At 44.2% G+C, this 19754-nt stretch overlaps 2 protein-coding genes across 2 annotated transcripts in view; one reads left to right on the top strand and one right to left on the bottom strand.

Annotated features, from left to right (window-relative positions):
* ikzf1 (IKAROS family zinc finger 1 (Ikaros)) overlaps nucleotides 1-12198 on the top strand; it is a 13729-nt gene extending 1531 nt beyond the window's left edge. Inside the window, exons 2-8 of the mRNA XM_068741435.1 lie at nucleotides 294-347; nucleotides 502-615; nucleotides 5344-5601; nucleotides 7010-7177; nucleotides 8679-8804; nucleotides 9166-9300; nucleotides 10674-12198. Coding sequence (XP_068597536.1) covers nucleotides 294-347; nucleotides 502-615; nucleotides 5344-5601; nucleotides 7010-7177; nucleotides 8679-8804; nucleotides 9166-9300; nucleotides 10674-11371 — 1553 coding nt within the window. The 3' untranslated portion in view covers nucleotides 11372-12198. The remainder of the gene's footprint in view (nucleotides 1-293; nucleotides 348-501; nucleotides 616-5343; nucleotides 5602-7009; nucleotides 7178-8678; nucleotides 8805-9165; nucleotides 9301-10673) is intronic.
* A 5326-nt stretch (nucleotides 12199-17524) lies between these two features.
* On the bottom strand, nucleotides 17525-19387 carry LOC137896020 (fidgetin-like protein 1). The gene has a single exon (XM_068741550.1). The coding sequence runs from the start codon at nucleotides 19385-19387 to the stop codon at nucleotides 17525-17527; it is 1863 nt and encodes a 620-aa protein (XP_068597651.1).
* Between the last annotated feature and the right edge of the window lie 367 nt (nucleotides 19388-19754).

Below are 19754 nucleotides of genomic sequence, written 5' to 3'. Positions count from 1 at the left end.
TTTTGCGCCAGTCAGTTTGCATTTTTTTTGATGATTATATGGCAGGACATTAACAATAAATAACAAATCCGGTCGGAAAACCTGCATCACCAGCAGGGCCCGTCAGCTGAGCCGGGCCACTTTCCACGCACAGTCTCTCTGTCAGACTGGTAATGAAAATGTCTGTAATTCTTTGTAATGTAATGTGAGGGGACATTGGTGTGTCCAGAGTGATCCCACCGAGGTGAATGTTGTTTCTGCACCCAGCTCTTGATTAAACTTAACAGGCGTCTCCGTCTCCGTCTCTCTCCCAGAGTATTTGCACCGCATGGAGACAGAGGAGTCCCAGGAAATGGCCCAGATGCCAGGTAAGACGACTCGCTTGCATGATTGAGCCGAGGAGTGCAAAAAGTACACGCACAATAGACTCGCAAGCAGGCTCATACACGAGGTAATTCCGCTTCCTCTGAACGAGGAGCTGCACGGTGAGTGATGGGTGTTTGCTGGTGTGCATCTCCCCAGGCAGGGATACCCCCCCTGCCAGCGAAATGTCCGGCGAGGCAGAGGAGCCCATGGCCGTCCCTGAGGACCTGTCAGCCGGCTCCACCCACCAGCAGAACAATAGAGGAGACAAAGGTAGGAGGCGGCTTCGCTGCGTTCATTCAGAACACCACTGATGGAAGAATAAATTAACGTAAATGTGTCTCCAGTGGGTCAGAGCCACGGAGGTAATATAGCAATCCCCAAAGCATTCAAGCAGTTACACAAACACCAAACCAAAAAAAACTCATAATGGTTTTATAAATTCATTTTATTCACGTCCGTTGGGAGACATTTGCCAAAATCAAAATCTTCTGGGAAAACTCACTTAAGGCGGCAAAGAAACACATTTAGGTCATTGGCGAGGAAAAAAAAGAAAACGCCCTTTGATCCATGGCATGTCATTAACAAGCTGAATCTTAAGGAATAGCTAATGTGGCCTTGATTTGAATTTGTGAGCATCTAGCCAGGGAATATCATGGTGGGAATAAGGATGAGGCACGCTCGCGCATTTATGTCAGACATGCGCACGCTGGGGCCGCGTTTCTGATTCTGATTGTTCAATGAGAGTTGTTTTTAGTATTTAGCATGCAGGATAAATACAAACAAATATGGTTTGACTCATTATTATTGTGTTTATTCATAAATAAATATTCATAAATTCATCATAAAAATGAGAGATAGATGATTAAAGAGTCAATCATAAAACTTTTACGCACACAAAAAAGCCAAGAATAATATCCGACACCTACCCCGTTTCCCTCCCTTCGTTTAGATAACGACAAAGATTAGCAGCGCATAGTCAAAAATAAAATGTGGGCGGAAGCTGAAATAGGATGCGCAAGAGTTTCCTGCGAACAAATTGACACTAGGCAGTTTCAACACTCCTGGAGATAAAGAGTTCAGGAACGGGGCCGATCGCAGAGAGATCAGCACATATCAACACCATGTAGGTCACACACCTGCACACACACACACACACACACACACACGAGTGAGCTCGGTGCAGGCATCTTCTGAGTATGTGCATCAATCACAAATAAATATTTAAAGTGTATATTAAATAAAATAAAAAAAATCACCCAAAAAAATCTAATTATATGCTGTGATTTGTCCTGTATGGGGTATTCCAGGGGTGGGCAAACTTTTTCACTTGTGGACGACAGTGCGTTCTATCATTTGACAGAAGGGCAGGGCCAGGAACAGACGGACGGAGTGTTTGTGTTAACTAATATAAATGACATGAAAAACCCATTACATGAAAGGATTTGGTCTTTTACAGGCAGCATTACAGGGAAATTTAATTTAATGATATAATCTAATTTAATGATATAATTGATAATGATATAATTTGGACAAGTGGGCCGGATTAAAGAGCCCAAACTGTAGCCACAGTTTGGGCTCTTTAATCCGGGCCGCAGTTTGCCGATGTCTGTGGTATTCATTCAACTAAATTAACTTGGTGTGAGCTTCAGATTTTTGGACAGATTGGTGATAGAGATGTCTGGAAAAGAGAAGATGATTTAAATCTTTGCCTTTCGTCAGCGCTGGTGAAGAGCGTGACGAGGTTGCAGCTGGTAGCATGGATCGAGTAAAGGTGCATCACTGTTGAGTCCATAAATAGTGTGAACGTGATGAATGTGTCTGGAGAGTAGGAGAGAGAAGGAGAGGAAAGAGCAACAAGTATTGGTATCTGGTACATCTATGCATCGTTGCCTCTGTGAAGAAAGCAAGAAAGATTAACAATTAGCGAGAAGGATCATGTGCTGCTCACAAAAGGCAATGAAGGGGTGGGGGGGGCTGTATGTGGGACATGAGGCCAGCTTAATCTAACAAAAGTTTCAGAGCTCAAAACCTCAAAACACAAGTTGTTTCCTGCTGCAAATGAGTCTTCACACGCTGGATCACCAACGGTGTCACAAGCGCGTAGTGCTGCAAGCTAAATACGCATCACGGAGAACAGAAGGGAGTATCTTTGCCTCCAAATGTATTTCTAGTATACAGTGAAAATTACAGACCTATAAGTCACAAGGTGGCAACGTGTAGCTTATCGGCTTCCCAGAAAACAATTTCTCTTTCGCTTTCAGATCGCTCGCCGTTTCAGAGACTTGAGGCTCAGAGGGCGACGGAGCTGAATCGAATCGAGTTTCTGGAAGCAGAGCGGCGACGTTTTAAAACGAGAGCGACGGGGGGGGGGGGGGGGGGGGGACGTTTTCGGCGTTCTTGCAGGTCGTGTTGACTGTGTTACTTGGGTGGTTTAGCGCATGTCGTTCCACTATGTGCACACGTGGTTTATTTTCAGGCAGTGCTCGAGTCAGTAGCCGGAACTTTCCGCAGGCACCATGTTTGCACTCTGCAGAACACAGTAGTCTGTTACCTCCTTTACCAAATTCTGTCAGTATCACATGATAAATTCCTTATTTTATGCAAAATAAATATCCATTTTTTCCACAGATGCTGTTGCGTTATACTCGAGTGATATCTCTGTTTTTTTCGCCGTTTCATTCTCAGATTGCAGAATGTGTTTCTCCTTCATCTGCGATCTGAGCGTCAGCCATTTTGTCGTGAGCGGTTTTGTTTGTCGAGAGGCGGTCTGACACTTGCTTCCCAAAACAAGAAAATCTGGATGTGTAACAAACGCTATATAAAGCATGCGGCCCTTTTCAGACTCCCAACTCGCTCACTTCCCCATGTCCATGAGAAGTGAATTGGCAGCTCAGTGTTCGTGGTTCCTCACAGCCTCACTGCTGTATTTGGGAAGTGAGGTTTTTTTCGTTTGTTTTTTACTGCATTGTAAAATTAAATAAGTGAGCATAATCGATACTTGAAAAAAGTTTGGAAACTATTTCCAATTCACAGCTATGTGAAGATGTGTCCAAACATTTACACAAAAATATTTTTGTCTTTGAGCTCGGTAAATGTAGCAAACTTGAAAAGTCTGGCGGATGCAATATATTCTCACAATTGCTTTCCTATGTCAAATCTAAAAGTAATGGCTCTGGCTACTCATTGTTGCGGGTTGTTATTCCCTTTTGACCTTTGCAGCCAAACTAAATAGGTAACAACCAAAACATAATTTACCAGACCCACAGCTTTCCTGAGGAAAGCTGTGGGTCTGGTAAATTATGGGTTGGGGAAATGTAAAGAGATTGTGGAGGGTTGGGGAAATGTAAGCTAAATAAAAAAAATTAAAATAAAATAAGGTAGAACCAGGGTTGGATAGGCCGACCCAAATTTGCACCTTGTCCACCTAATTAAATGTGAAGAAAAATTGGTTCTGTTTGTTCAGCCAATCGAAAACTGAATCCGAACTGTCCCCCCCACCTCAGCCCCGCCTCTTCATGCGTTGAGTGCAGGGGTCTCAAACTCAAATTACCTGGGGGCCACAGGAAGCAAAGTCTGGGCGAGGTAATTATCCTAAAGAAATGGTTCATTCACAAGTAACCCCACCTAAATAAAAAAAATACATGGACAGAGATAACATGAGCTTCATGTAGCAGATAAATGAACACTTATTGCTAAAAGTCATATGTAAAATAGATGCCCCGAATCAAGGGAATATTATTTAAGGACAAATTAACAAGACAGTTTTTCCAAAAATATTCAAAACTAAATGAGATAAGATATAGTTTGTGATGCAAGAACAAAAAAAAAAGCCTATAACTGCCTCAACATCCTCTGTAACCTTTGATGCACTTTCATGCATCATGATAGGGGGGGGGGGGGGTTCTGTCCCTGAGTGTCTCTGTAAAAACAAAACTCTAGTAAAGAAAAAAGAATTCAGTTAGAGGCTATTTGACAATTCCTTTCCTGCGCTTCCTTTTCTGTCACTTCTCCATAATTCTTGGTATTTCAGTTAGAAAGGGCCAGTTTCTGAAGCTTCCCCTTTTCCATAGATTCCTATATTTCACGATTTCCACTTCTTCCTCTGCAGTTGAACAAACAGAGGTAGAGGCATGGGGAAATCAGGCTGCTGCCATGACACCGTTTCCTGTGTCTCTGTTTCCTGTTGATCCTGTTGTCATTTGCTTTCACTAAAGTGTGACCGTGTGAGATTAATTTGCGCGTTTCTTCTTCTCATCGCTGAAATCGTCCAACAGTAGCCAGGATTTCTGCTGCATACCGCTTTAAAAAAAGATTCTGCAGAAGAAGCCGACAGGTTTGATGATGGGGCCAGTTTATTTACCAAATAAACAAAAATTACAGATGTGGCGCAGCCCAGTGGTTAATGTAAAATGATGCATCGTGTCCCAAAGAACATTTGTGATTACAAAGCTGACAAAACAGAGGCCGTTTCCAAACGAACAATATGAAAATTCATTTCTGCAGGAAATATTACTGGTGTAAAATCTAATATGGTCAAAATAAATGTCCAATTTTAAACCAATGAATAAATTAGAACAGTTAAATGAATAACAATATTAAACATGAATAATTTTGGAATTAATGTTTTATTTTCCTTGAAATAAATAAAAGTCACACCAAAAAAAACAAAAACTGAGAGGCTCGTTTGTAAAGCAAAAAAAAAAAGCTTGTTTAGGTAAAGTGGATCTAACGGCACTAGAAAACATTCATTCTGAGTCGGGTGGGAAAGGGTCACACAATCGTTTCCGCTTCAGATCAGAGCAAACTAAATTTTAATGCTGTATCACAGTGTTGGAAAAAACAAAACCACATTTATCTCTCTGCTGTCACAGTATCATCGTCACACTGATAATAATTACTAATTAACTGATAATTACCAATCTTAAGTATATAATATCATGAAAGAATCCTTCTCGTAACCCAGCCCCCCCTCCCCCCCCCTCCTGCCCTCTTTTCCAGCCTTTAACATTAAAGTTGAGGCTCACAATGATGAGGAGAATGGGCTGGCCTGTGACATGAATGGCATGCAGGAGGAGGAAGAGTGTGCGGAAGACTTGCGCGTGATCGAGGTGAACGGTTCACAGCCCTGCCCCAGAGTCAAGGCCTTCTCCTCGGTTGGCAGCATCCGGCTGCCCAATGGGAAGCTCAAGTGCGATATCTGTGGGATAGTTTGCATTGGGCCGAATGTGTTGATGGTGCACAAGCGAAGCCACACTGGTAAGCCGTTTGAAATACTTCTTGCCCTTCCTTTGTACCCATGTTCATTGTCAGCATGACAGCAGTGATGAGCGGCGCTGAGGAGAATGGCGTCCTCTTTGGCTCCCGTGCACATTCGCAGCAGCTTCACAGCCTTTAAATGGCAGACACGACGTGAAGAGCAACGCCTCGTTTTTGTGATAACACAAGCAGCGGCCGGGATTAAGACATAAAGAGCAGCGCTGAACAGTTCTTTGCTCGAGACCTTCCTCGAGTGTGTGAAATAAAGTTAGCTTCAATTAATGTTCATCTCAACGACTGATCAAATTATTGAGTGTTTGAGTCGCAGGAACGCACTTGATCTGAAGAAGCCGTGCCCTCAGCTGTGAACCCGATTTCTGCTCCAATTCTCTGAGAACTGACAAACATCTGGCTATTAAAAGTTTTTCAAATTCCAAAATTGATATTCCATTGTGATGAAGCCGAACCAGTGGCGGAGAACATTTTTGAAAAAGGCACTTAGCTGCCAAGCTTGAGAAACTAATGACACTCAAAATAGAAGAAAGGAGCACTAGACTAATGTAAATGTAAAAGACAGTACAATAAAAGATATAATGAAGTGCCTCCGATTTAAACAGAAAATAGTCTCTGATGTCTTTGGTCTTGAAATGCTTTTTTAATGAATTTCCTTTTTTATACATTTTTGCTGCTTCACTGGTGACTCTTATTTTGTGTGGTGGTGTTGGAGGGGGGGCGGTCTTTTAAAAAAAAAAGCCATATTAAAATGTTCTCACAGAATGCCACAACAGCAGAGAGGCTGGATATTGGTTTATTCCAGAAGCGCTGATCAGGAAGACTGGCTTTCAACGCAAAGTGTTTCCTTCGTTTTATTCAAATTAGGCAGAATTTGCATTGTGATGTGCTGCTCTTATTTTAGAGATGAAGGAGCGGTGGGGGGGGGGGGGGGGGTAAAAATGAGATTTTCAGATCAAATTGACCTAGGCAATGGTGCATTGCAGAAGTGGCAGGCGGAGTCTGAGAGGCTCTTGTTCGATCATCAGAGCACCAAACGTTAGCGGGGCAGGAGGAGCATGGAGGGGCCGGGCGTCGCTGGGTCGCTCTCTGCCCCTGTGATGCTCCATCATCTGGCTTGTTCCGATCACCCAGGATCTTTGTAATGCAGTGGCCTCGCTTGCCTTCAAGCAGCATCACACTTATTTTTTCTACCAGGTGGTGCTATGACTGTTTGTCAGCAGGGGGGGGGGGGGGGGGGGGGGGTCAGACATTGTGGCGTAGTAAAGACACTAAAAACAATTTGCATCATAAAAACATTGTAAACTGTATTCAGTAAAAAGAAAAGCTTTCCCTTACTGTGTTTCTTTGTTTTTCTATTTACAGTCATTTCAGTCTGTTGCCTTCTTGTCCTCAGGGGAGCGTCCTTTCCAGTGCAGCCAGTGCGGGGCGTCTTTCACCCAGAAGGGCAATCTACTGCGCCACATCAAGCTGCATTCAGGGGAGAAACCCTTCAAGTGTCACCTGTGCAGCTACGCCTGTCGGCGGCGGGACGCCCTCAGCGGTCATTTACGAACCCACTCAGGTGAGCAGGCAAAACTCAACCACATCAGAAAACTGCCGCACTCATGGAAGACTCTTGTGGCGTAACCAGGGCGAGCTCAGGGCTCAGTCAGGGACGTGCACAGAAAGGCTTGACATGAAATGTCCATTATGTGGAGTTTTAAAGGGATAAAAGGGGAAAAGTGGGATATTATATTCAAAACTGTGTTTTCATGGCTGTGTAATTACCTAAATCCACTTTGTAAATATGAGATTTGAGTTTGCATAGGGACTTTGCTACAGTTTGCCATGCTGCAAGAGTGTGTTTCTAAAGCAGCCCACTAGTGGCTTCTGCCTAAATCTCTCAGCAATCAACAGATGATGGCTCATTAATTGGGTAAATTAGCAGCTGCAGTGCACAATACACGACAGAGTGGCTCATAGGACAACTAGTACACAACAAGGTTGACTTTAATCAGCTATCTCAATTGACTCTGTCCTATTGACTCGCGGGCCACAACGGGATCTAACATTTGGATGGAGTGCTTGTGTGAACTAATGTAAATGACATGTTAAAACCATTCCATGAAAGGATTTGGCCTTTTACAGGCAGCATTACATGGAAAAGGTAAAATGAATGAGGTTTAATTATAATCCAATTTTATTTCATGATATAATTTGGACAAGTTCGGCGGGCCGGATTAAAAAGCCCAAGGGGCCGCATATGGCCCCCGGGCCGTAGTTTGCCCATGTCTGGTCTAGACTAAGTGTTTTGTTGCTAATTAGGTTCTAACTATGCATGTCATGTATATATATATATATATATATATATATATACTTAAGACATGACTGAAGTCGCCTACAGGTCTGTACAGTTACAGAACTGTAGGTATCACATGGTAGCCCCTAGATGGCGATGAAGTCTGAGGAGGCACCGCTACATGTGACGAGCGTGCATATAGTACCAGCCCTCCTGGAAAGCGTGCAGATTGCATGCAAGAATGTCATGCGAATAAATGCCGAGCCAATCCGGGCAACTTTTAACCATGAAATGCCACCAAAGTGTCACTACTTACTTTGCTGTGCATATGTGGATAGGGATTAGGCCACAATATTCAGAAGTAGTAAGAACTGTTTAGAAATGTCTGTCACACGTAGCGTGATTGCAACAGAAAAGCCACCGTTTTGTGTTTGTCCTGAAAAACGATCCTACAAAATGAGCATTTAGAACCGCATGACGAAGAGCAAAAAAGAAGAAGAATCCACTGGACTGCGGACATTTGATCGAAGACTCTTGGATGAGAGATGAAACAATCAAACTTGAACCAGTCCAGTTGCTCCTTCCTTTTTGCTCTTCGTGATGCACCTCGGCCTGAGAACCTACACAGACCTTCAGAACGGCAGATTGCCTCATTCATGAACCGAATAATTATTACATATATAAAGCAAAATATCAAACTTTTTTTAAATTCATGGGCTATCACTTTAAGATTAACTGCTGCAGATTATTGCTCCGCTCACTGATATTTTGTTCTTCTCTGCAGTGGGAAAACCTCACAAGTGTGCGTACTGCGGGCGCAGCTACAAGCAGCGCAGCTCTCTGGAGGAGCACAAGGAGCGATGTCACAACTACCTCAAGTGCATGGGCCTCCAAAACAACATCTACACAGGTGGTGCATCGCGTGAGACACACCCAGCTTTCATCCACATCTGATGATCACCCTGTGGGGGCGGGGCTGATATGCACACAGTGCATGCTATAGCATTAGTGCACCATGCTGGGTTCAGGCTCATGCAGTATAGGTATTTTAAAATACATGCAGACCTGAATGCATTAATTCAATGATCAGCAGTTGCAAATTGAATGAGGAATAGATCTATTTTTTTTCTGTCAGCATAAACTGATAGCCTGTTGACCTTTAAAAGCACTAGCATGTGATATTTATATTTAGCCTCCAGTTCATCTCTATTAACATGATGACACACAAATGGCTACGTCTCTGAACTCTCCGTCTCCGTCTTGCTTTCCAGTCATAAAGGATGAAAGCAACCAGAATGAGCCGCGGGAAGACTTGAGCCAGGCGGGATCTGACAGAGCCTTGGTGCTCGACAGGCTAGCTAATAATGTAGCTAAACGTAAGAGCACTATGCCTCAGAAGTTTGTGGGTAAGGGCTGAAATCGGCTTCCTTTGCTTTTGTGTTCATTTTTAGCTTTGCATCTCTCTTTGAAATAAGTGATTGAATGAATATATGACATTTCATTTCATGACTACGTCAAATTGTTACATTAAATTAATTTTGGAGATAATTAAGGGCAGCTATCTCAGCAGCTTTTATCACACTCAATCGATCAGAGTTTGGAGTACAATTTTATGATCGGATGCACTGTGTTCATGGACCCTAAAAATATTGATACGATAAATATTGATCCGATTAGGACTTGCGTGTTCATGCATCACACTTTCGATCGGAATAAATTATTTTGACATGCGCAATTTATAACAAATGTACCGGAAATAGTAGAAGAAGAAGCCGTAGCGACTCCCGTTGTAAACAAAACATGGCTCCGCCCTTTTCTGCTTGAAACGTCAGAGTTATTTCGCACGTTTTCCCCCTTAGCGCTGTGAGTTAACTTTAATATCTCCGGCAACGTGTTTGTCTCAGATATTGACCAGTTCTGTCTTGCGCCCGTTCTGCTTCAACTAGCTAATAACAGAAGCGCATTTCGCTGACGTCACAGACATGCGCAGTAAGGACGGCTTGTACCGAAACATCGGAATCACATCAGTGTTTTCATGCGCCCTGATCGGATCATCAATTGGTATAAACCACCCCTCTCGATTGGAATAGAATCGTGATTGGATTGACCTTGATTGGGTCAGACTAATCTGATTTAGGTGTGTACATGAAGCATTTTTATTCCGATCAGGCTTTTAATCCGATTAAATGTGTGCATGTAAACGCACTTACTGTGTTAAACACTGCTTTTAGTAAACTTTACATCAAACAGAATCTCTACTTGCTTACCGGTATTTGCATTTTGGAGGAGAGGGACGTGGGACATGGATCTGCTATTAACCCTTTATTGCCAAACGTATCATATCTAATACACATGGCCTTTCAGGATTTTGAGACTTCTACTTCAGAAGTTTGATTTCCCCCACCCTTCCCCTTCCGAAAAACCTGATAGATACAAGCAAAAACATGCATCTGCATTTTCTAAGAAAAAACATTTCTGGATTTTGCAAAAGTTACATAAATTAGAGCACTTATATAAAAATGTATGGGTTTTTGTGACAAATTTGTTAGAAGGTTCCATTAAGACCTTATTTTCCATTTAGTGTTCTGACGATGACTTCATGGGGCGGCCGTTAAAGGGTTAAGGCATGCAGTGTAATGCAATCCACAGAGTCAGGAGGAGAAGGCGTATTATATGCCGTACAAATATCAAAACGAGACCAGCTGACCATTGAAATGCGTTTCTGAGTATTAGCAGAGCCGAGCCTTCCCACTGATCCTCTGTCTGTCTGGCCCCTCAGGGGACAAACGTCTGTCAGACCTCTCCTGCGACGGAGGCGCCGGCGAACTGATTCAGCCCCATGTCATCGATCAAGCCATCAACAGTGCCATCAACTATCTGGGGGCTGAGTCCCTCCGGCCTCTAGTCCAGACCTCCCCAGCGTCCCCCTTAGACGTGGGTCTCACCTCCATGTTCCCGGTTCATAAGCCCGAGGGCCACGCAGGGACCAGCCTGTCATCCAAAGACAGTGCAGCTGAGAACCTGCTGCTGCTCTCCAACTCCAAGTCTGCCTCGAGCGAGAAGGAAAGCTCGCCTTGCCAAAGTGGCCCGGACTCCACGGACACCGAGAGCAACAATGACGATCGCCCGGGCGGGGCAGCTCCCAGCCTCATCTACCTGACCAATCACATCACGTCTGGGGTGAGAAACGGCGTGCTCCCTCTGGTGAAGGAGGAGCAGCAGCGGCAGTACGAGGCCATCCGGGCCAGCATTGAGATGGCTTCAGAGGGCTTCAAGGTGGTGACGACAGACGGGGAGCAGGTGAAGGCGTATCGGTGCGAACACTGCCGCGTTCTCTTCTTAGACCACGTCATGTACACCATTCACATGGGTTGCCATGGTTTCAGAGACCCCTTTGAGTGCAACCTCTGTGGTCACCGGAGTCAAGACCGGTATGAGTTCTCATCTCACATAACGCGAGGGGAGCATCGCTACTGAGTCCCGTCACCACAAACACACACATTTCCACACAGACAGAACGTTGGTGGAAAAAAAAAAAAGAGTCTGCATACTTAAAATCATTGACGTGTAATAAATGCATAGGAATGCAAAATGTAAAGTACGCTGTTGATGTATGAAAGGTGTATTTTTATAGAAAGTATATGCATGTTGGCTCGAAACAATGATAAAAAAAAAAAATGCATTTCACTCTGCTTGAAAAGAGACAAAATAAAGCAGTTACTGCCCAACATAGTTTTTTGTTTTTTTTGTTTTTATATTTACAATTGTAACTTGTAAAAAATGTACAAATACTTGTGTCTTTTGGGAAACCAGGCAGCAACCTTTTTTTCTAGAATTGAAATTAGCTTCACCGTTGAATTGATAAATTACTGAAACATAAATGTATATTCTATTCCACAATGATTTGAAGAGTAGGGAGTTTATTTGAATATTTAAACTACAATCAATCAATGTAAATAACTCCCCGTTTACTTTCAACGTTTCCAACTGTTGTTGTATTTGTAATTATTTATATCCCATTTACGCACCTGTCTGTCTGTATTTATTCTGGTGATCAATGATTGTCTGTAGCGTACGTAGGTAATGGAAGCTGCATCTCTGTCTGTGCTCAAAGTGTCTGAGGTGAAAATACGACTGCTGCTGGGAAATCTTTTTTTTTTGTCTTTTTCAGAAAGTGTTGTCTTTATCTTCATTTTATATCTAATGGCTATCAACTATGGCTTCACTCACAAAATGAAAATGAGCCACTAGAGGCTTAACGGAGCGTCAATGCAAGATACCAATAAAGGATATTTTATACATATAGGCAAAAATAATTGGGGAGGTGTATTATTTCAAGATAATAAGTGTTGAATTAATATTGCTATTCATATTTTGATTTAGTGGGGGATATATTTATTTTCAGGTTGTTGTCTTTTTAACTTGACTATATTGGAGAAATATTAAGAGGTCCACATGAAACTGCACAAAGCAGGCACGGGGAGAACCCGGAGAGAACCCGGAGAGAACATGCAGACTCCTCACAGAAAAGCCACAAGCCAGGTTTGAACCTGCGACCTTCTTGCTGCGAGGCAACAGCGCTAACCACCGTGCCATCGTGCTGCACAAACTTCTAACATAATTTTCTTGAATGTGGGTCTTTAACTTTGACATTTTGTATTTTGGCGCAGAGAAAGAAAGACAATGTTGTTTTTGGAAATATTAATTTCCATGAGCAGCAATTGTAAATTTCCATCATGAAATTCCAGCATCAATTATCTAGGAACAATTGGCCTGAGAATTATGATATGAACAAAAGGTGTTTAAATTAATAATAAAACAACAACCTCACAAAGTCATGAAAGACCCTCCCCATAACGCCTGGTTCAATGTTCTGTAACTTTCCCAGTGTAATCGAGTAGCGCTACTTTACCCGTCTCTCTCTCTCTGCTTCCTCGCGACGCGCCGTGGGACGTTCTTCCAGCGGCTCCCGTGAGCAGCGCCTCGCTTTCATGTCGCTTTGTAGATAAAGTCCTGATGGTTTTGGAAACCAAACTTAATGTTTGAGGAATTTGCCGACATTTTTAATGGGACATTTTCCCAGATATTAGTTCAGATTTTACAGCAGAACGAGTTTCAATTGTTTTGATGGCAAGCATAGAATTCAGGGATCAAATAAGATTAGCTTTTTTAAAATTGTCATTCTGTTTCTTCTGCACTGCAAACACACAATGAAATTCCATTTACACCCGAGTAAAAGGGCCCCTTGAAACAACCACATCCATTACGCATATGCATAGGGACCCCAGAGCATGCAGAGAGGGCATAGGGTGAAGGTGCCACCATTGCACCCAGAGAAATTGGGGGGCGGTGCCTTGCTCAAGGGTAAAACTGGCCCATCTCCAGTCACCAGCAAACATTCCTCATTCCGTCTGGGCTGGGATTTGAACCCGGATAGATTCATCTTCCCAGTCCAACGCCCAACCCACTAAAGGAAGGAACTCTCAATAATTGTATCCCACCTGAGCAGAACAGACACAAACGGCAGGGTTTACAACAAAACACATCATGTAGAAGGCAGCGCCATTTAGAACGGAGGACGTACTGTAGGTATAACAAATATGATATGATCTTAACGTTTTATGGAGGTCTTTGAACGTTTGAACAGAGAGATGTGTATCAGCTGTGTATCTCAAAGTATAGAATTTTAACAGCCCTGGGAAAAGTACAGCCGAATATTATTTAACGATATAGACATTTTTATTTAAATATTGTTTTCATTTTATTATAATTGTTACATTTAAATTTAAAATGTGGTATATAATTTCATTATTTTCAGTTTAGTATCTTTACTTATTTACAGATTTTTCTTCTGAATTATTCCAATAATGGAAAATTATTTTGGCTGAAATTGCTTCTTCTTTTTTGTGCCATTTGTTTCTTTATGTTTGAAGTGTTCTTCTGTCCTGCAGCTTCAATCCTTCTTTTTCTTTCTTTTTATCATTATTGTGTTCAAACTGTGCGGGTATCTTAAGATGCACGTACACATTAAGTGTGTGTGTGTGTGTGGCTGCTGCTTCTCTACATGCACACACACACACACACACAGCTTGTGGACATATGCCATGTCCAGGACCCAAGGAGGCCTGCTGTCCTCTGAGAGGTGGCAGCAGCAGCGAGCTAAGACATGGAGGAAGGTACTGGAGCAGAAGGCAGGGGCCGGGGCTCTGAGGACCGGGCCTGTACGGAGAGGCTTAAGAATTTGACGCCGTTGCGCCACGACAACCTCATCCAGATGGCTTCTGTGTGATTTAGCAGAAACAGAAAGCTGCTGTGGCCAGCGCTGCACCTCCCCGAGGCCCCCCCCGCCACACTTGACTGGGACCCAGCAGGATCGCTCGGGTGGGGATTTGCATGAGAGTGATAATCGGGCCAACTAACTCTCACATTCCCTTTCAGCCATCGGTCATTGTGTTGCTGACAAGATCTGCAACATGATATGTGCCATTAATGGCTACAACAGATAATGCATGCCTAACTAGGAATTTGGACGCCGCCGCTTCGGTTAGTGTTTCTTAATAGAATTAAGACAGATCATGTACAATAATACCTTGACGTACGAGTACAATTCATTCCTGGACTGAGTTCGTAACTCGAATCACTCGTATATCAAATAAATAGTTCCCATATAAAATACCTGAAAACAATTTAATCCGTTCCGGCGTCTAAAGAAAACCTCAAATCGACAATAATAACAATGGAAAATACGTTTTAAATTGTTGTGTATACACAAAATGATATAAAAAATTGTCTACAGTATTACTGTAATATAAAATGTGGTTTTATTATTATATTAACTTTGAGACAGACGTTGGCGCTGACAGCGATGAGAAGTGCGCTGGGGGGGGGGGGGGGGGGGGGTTGGACGGTATGTAACACATTATTACAGTAACTGTACTTTACACGTACATGTACATAAACTTAGACATAATATTTCTGCCTTTGGAAGGCTTTGTGTTCTTGATAGCATCCTTCTAGTTGAGGATTGTACATATGGTTGATTGTACCGGCGTGTCCCATCACTTACGGACATTACCGGCACGGTCGATAATTTCATGCTTCATCTCCATCTCCATCACCATCATCATCATCATCATCACCACTCGCTTTCTTTGGACCCATCACTTGTAAAACTCACAGAAACAGCCAGAATCAGGTCAACAATGGAAACGCAACACGGGAGACAATCAGGAGACGAGAACCGAAGGTGGAGAACGCCTGAACTGAGCGAGAGAAGCACCTTGGAGCGCTCCGCCATCTAGCGCCACCACCTGGAAGCTGCTTGTATCTCAAATTTATGCTCGTGTCTCAAAGCAAAAATTTTAGTCACGGGTTTGCTCGGGTCTCGGAACACTTGTCAAAGCACTCGTATGTCGAAGTATTACTGTATACATATAGGACAGGCAGATAGACAGACAGGCAGGCAGGCAGACAGGCAGACAGATAGACACATCTGTGTACTTGTACTAAATCTGACCAGTGCTGCCGAGCTCCGGTCTTACACCATACGGCGCCGTCCTCAGCCCGTACTCTGTGGATCTGGCCTCCACCAAAAAGAATTCTGTGCATCTGTCCAGGTCCAGCTGTGAGGAGTCCCTCTATCCGGAGGTGGGGGGGTCATGTGACTACGTTCAACGCTGGCTCAACGTTTCAGCAGCGTGGCCAACCTTACAACTAAAATATTTATCAGCAACTTGACAAAAAGATGAAAAATAGATGAGAGCCTGTCGTGGTCGTCCAGATTTTAAAGGATAGTTTCATGAAACTTACATGACTTCTTGAATATGTTTAAATTCTATGCATGATTGTCTATACTCTTAATTGTCAGTGTACGTGTGAAGCACTCAATGAAAAACTATGAATAAATCCTAAATGTTAACCTCCTTTGGTGACGTCTCGATCCGATCACGTGATCAGAATCGGCCGTTGCCTCCCGATCAGGACTCAGATATGTGGATAGTGGCCCAGAGCGAGCCATCTCTCCTCCAACAGAAACGCAGCGTGCGGAATGACGTCACTTCCTGTGACACTATTGGTTGAATGTCGCCAATCGGGTCAAAACACGGAAGCAGCTTGAAGCGAGTCGCGCGAGTGTGTCTGCGATGAGGAAGTATTGAGAAGTGGATGAGAAAAACATTGCTGTTGAGCTGCTGCTCATTTTATTTTAAATAATCATATTTAATATGTTCTGTTGCACTATCCAAGTCCAAAGTGAAAAAAGTATTTTATTTATTACTTGAATGTTCAAGCTGCACCACAGAAGTGCTCTGTTTCAGAGTTAAATGTTGAAATAAGATGAATAGAATATAAAATAAGGGACATCCTGGATCCGTTTCTTCACTCGTCTTAATTTATAAGATTATAGAAGTATCGGATCGAGACTCGGTATCGGTTCAAAATCAAATGACTCGGACTCGGCTACTCTTTGAAGAGGAACAGTCATTCTGTCCAAATGGGATTTACTCGCATTTCAAAGGGGATTGGTGCAAGTCACACGCTCACAGAAAATATGCATCTATTGAAATATTGAAAGTGCAGCCAGAAAATTAAGGAACGCCACAAGATTTCTCGTTCTACCGTGGATCGATCCGATTTAAGTTCAATCTCTCAGACTTTTTACAAATCAATGCAATCAGGTCCAATATCAAGTTACTCTGGCTAGATGAGCTTTCATTTATTTTCCTTTTCTTGAAGAAAACACTCACTCTTGTCTTTTGCCGCCGAGCCAAATCCGGGTCACATGTTGATGCCGGCCCGTATCCTGGCTGACATCGGGCGGGAGGAGGGGTACGCCCTGAATTTATTGCAGGGGTCGGCTAGATGAGCTTGAACCTGGCTAAACGGAACTGCTAAACACACCGGCAAGCAAATGTTTATTTTATGAGGGAAAGACATAAACTTCTCGATTGTGACATAGTTGGAAAGATATTTGTGAATTAATACTAAATACACAAAATACACTTTCAAAAAAAAACGTTCTAAAAACATATTTATTGAAATCAAAGACATCATGGTGTCATCTGGAATACAGTTCATGAACACAACCTCGTGTCCAGTTCCAACATCAAATCACAAAGCAAAATGAAGAACGAAACAGAACAGTGGCCATTACAAACATTTCACTAAATATTTCAACACTTATTTCAAAGTGTTAGTAATAAATTGCATATCTAAGAGCCAGACTTCAGTTATATGTGCAAAGTATTATTTTGTAATTAACAAATTGCAAAGCGACCTCTGCCTGAAGGAAGTCTGCCACCCCGAAGATGACTGTAAATAAGGATAACGAGAACGCAGCTCTCCTGGCGGCCTAAATGTGTCCACGAGCGGTTTGGAAGGTGCAAGAAGGAATCTGTAAAGGACAATCTGGTCTGTGCAGCGGAGCCAACCAAACCAGATTCCTCCTCCTGCTGGTGGGACGGGTGTAGTCGGGTGAAATGGGATCTGTTCTCCTGTAAGTTCTGACATCAAACGATGTGCATAGTGTACAATAAATGCCTCACATCCGTAGATTTCTCGAGACCCTGGAATCTTAATCTCACCCCGGGTCAAACTGAGAGGCCCAACGTAATGTGGAAGGCGGGGCACGGTTTAAGATCCACATCCAAAAGTCTTATTCCATTCTTCATAGAGCTCCAAGTCTTTTGAGGACACACTCGGGCGCACAGTCTTCAGGGCCTCCTGAAAGTCCTTGTACAGGATTGGTCGCACCTGATCAGCAGTAATATTGGAGATGTCACCGAGCTGGATACTACGGATCGGTCCCAGCGCTGCCTCTTTACACAGCTGGGTCATGTCAGCCCCCGAGAACCCCTCAGTGGCTGCTACCACACTGCCCAGCTCTTGGTCGCTCAGTCGGTTTTTCACTTGGGCCATGAGACTCGTCACGATGTGCGATCTGGCAGCCGCCTCGGGGAGGGGAATATACAGCCTCTTGGCCAGGCGCCTCCGGGCAGCCTCATCGATTTCTTGGGGCCTGTTGGTCGCACCCACCACCAGGATGCGATCCTCAGCGGCTGTGGCCGCCCCATCCAGCTGAACCAAGAACTCCGTCTTTATCCTACGAGACGAGTCATGCTCCCCATCCGTCCTCTGGGACAGCAGCGAGTCGATTTCGTCGATGAAAATGACAGCAGGCTGGTGGCAGCGGGCGATGGCAAAGAGGGCTCGGACCATTTTCTCCCCTTCACCCACCCACTTGGATGTGAGCGATGAAGCACTGATGCTGAAGAAGGTGGCCCCTGACTGACAAGCGATGCATTTTCCTATCAGAGTTTTCCCAGTCCCTGGCGGTCCAAAGAGCAGGATGCCTTTGGGAGGCCCACGGAGACCAGTAAATATGTCAGGCCGCAGCATCGGCCAAACCACAATCTCCTTTATGGTGCTTTTGGCAAACTCCAGACCAGCTATGTCGTCCCAGGCAACGGGAGTCCCGTGGTCCATTATCTCATTCATGATCAGGTCAATTATCTTTGGCTCAATGTTTTTAAGGCGCTCATCAGGGGTCGGACATACCAGATCAGAGCCTCGACTCGTCTCGACGTCTTCCTCTTCCTGTCGTGGAATTGGTGACACAAATTTTGAAAATGCACCTCGAGGCCTGTTGGCACCGAGAGATCTCTTCAGGGTTGCTCCCGCACAAGTGCCCCGAGGCTTCTGGGTATTTTGGGGGTGTTTCCTCTGTTTATCAACAATAAACTGCTCACGAGCGGTTCTGAAGTGCGCTCCAGCTGGCGAGTCAGCACCTGCTTGAACTCGGTGCTGCCCCTTCCCACCATTCCCACCATCTGGGCTGAAGACATTCTTCCGCTTTGATGGGTTCGAGGTGGAGGAGGAGGACTGGTAATTGTGCACGGCCCCTGCTTGGCCATCGTTTCCCTGTGAAAGGACGGCGTGAGGATGATGAAATGCAGACTGAGGTCGAGAGCATTCAGCTCTGGCGTTCACCTCAGCGTTTACTTGTGGTGGTCCTAAAGAGTTCAGCAACACAGCTGCTGACCCGCCGCCGGCACAGGGAGTCGGCAGGGAGCCGCTTCTGCCGCCTTGCCCGACAGATATGTTGCTATCGCCTGGTTCCACCAGGGGGCGCCCTCCACCCGTTCCTTCCTGAATCATCTTCTGAATGCAGGGCAAATCCAGCACATTCTCCATGGTCAGGGATGCCTCCCATTTGTGGCTGTAGTTCCTCTGACTGCGCACCAGGTGCAAGGCACTCTCTGCATGGTTGTTGAGGCCTGTGCGGAGGTCATCCAGGTCCAGCACTGCGGCGTAGCGCTCAGAGTAGGTCCTGAAGAAGCCCGTCATGCCGGCCTGCGAGAGCTGGCAGTTTGCCCATGCATATTGAATGGAGAGGAGGTGGGACTGGTTAACATTGGCCATCTGCTCAGGTGTGCAGTTACCAGAAGAAACATCAAAGGACCTCCGTTGCCAGTTGTCCAGGTGTGCGCTACTCATACCTGGCCTCCTGCCTGGTGAAGGAGAGGGGACACATGTCATCAAAGATACACGATATCCGCTAGCACTTGTTACACATTAGCCATAAACTGAGGAGCTTTCAACTTTGTCGTAATGAGCATGTTACAGGGATTGGATGATTTGAAACCAAAGGAATAGAAAAAAGAAAATTAACGAAATCAAAGCAACTTGAGGCGGAGGCGCAAATATTTTGTCAACAGAATGCATCGATCTTCTCAAACACTGGACGCCACTAATTAGCATTTGAAGGCTCAGATGGAAAAACACGTAATTCATTTCGAATAGAACGCTTTGTCTATGCCCCGGCGTAAATACCCACAGCCCAGACGCCGAGAGCTAAAATACA

Source organism: Brachionichthys hirsutus, chromosome 7 (assembly GCF_040956055.1).
Source record: "Brachionichthys hirsutus isolate HB-005 chromosome 7, CSIRO-AGI_Bhir_v1, whole genome shotgun sequence".
NCBI classification, from domain to species: Eukaryota; Metazoa; Chordata; class Actinopteri; order Lophiiformes; family Brachionichthyidae; genus Brachionichthys; species Brachionichthys hirsutus.
This window is presented reverse-complemented; position numbering and strand designations above follow the sequence as displayed.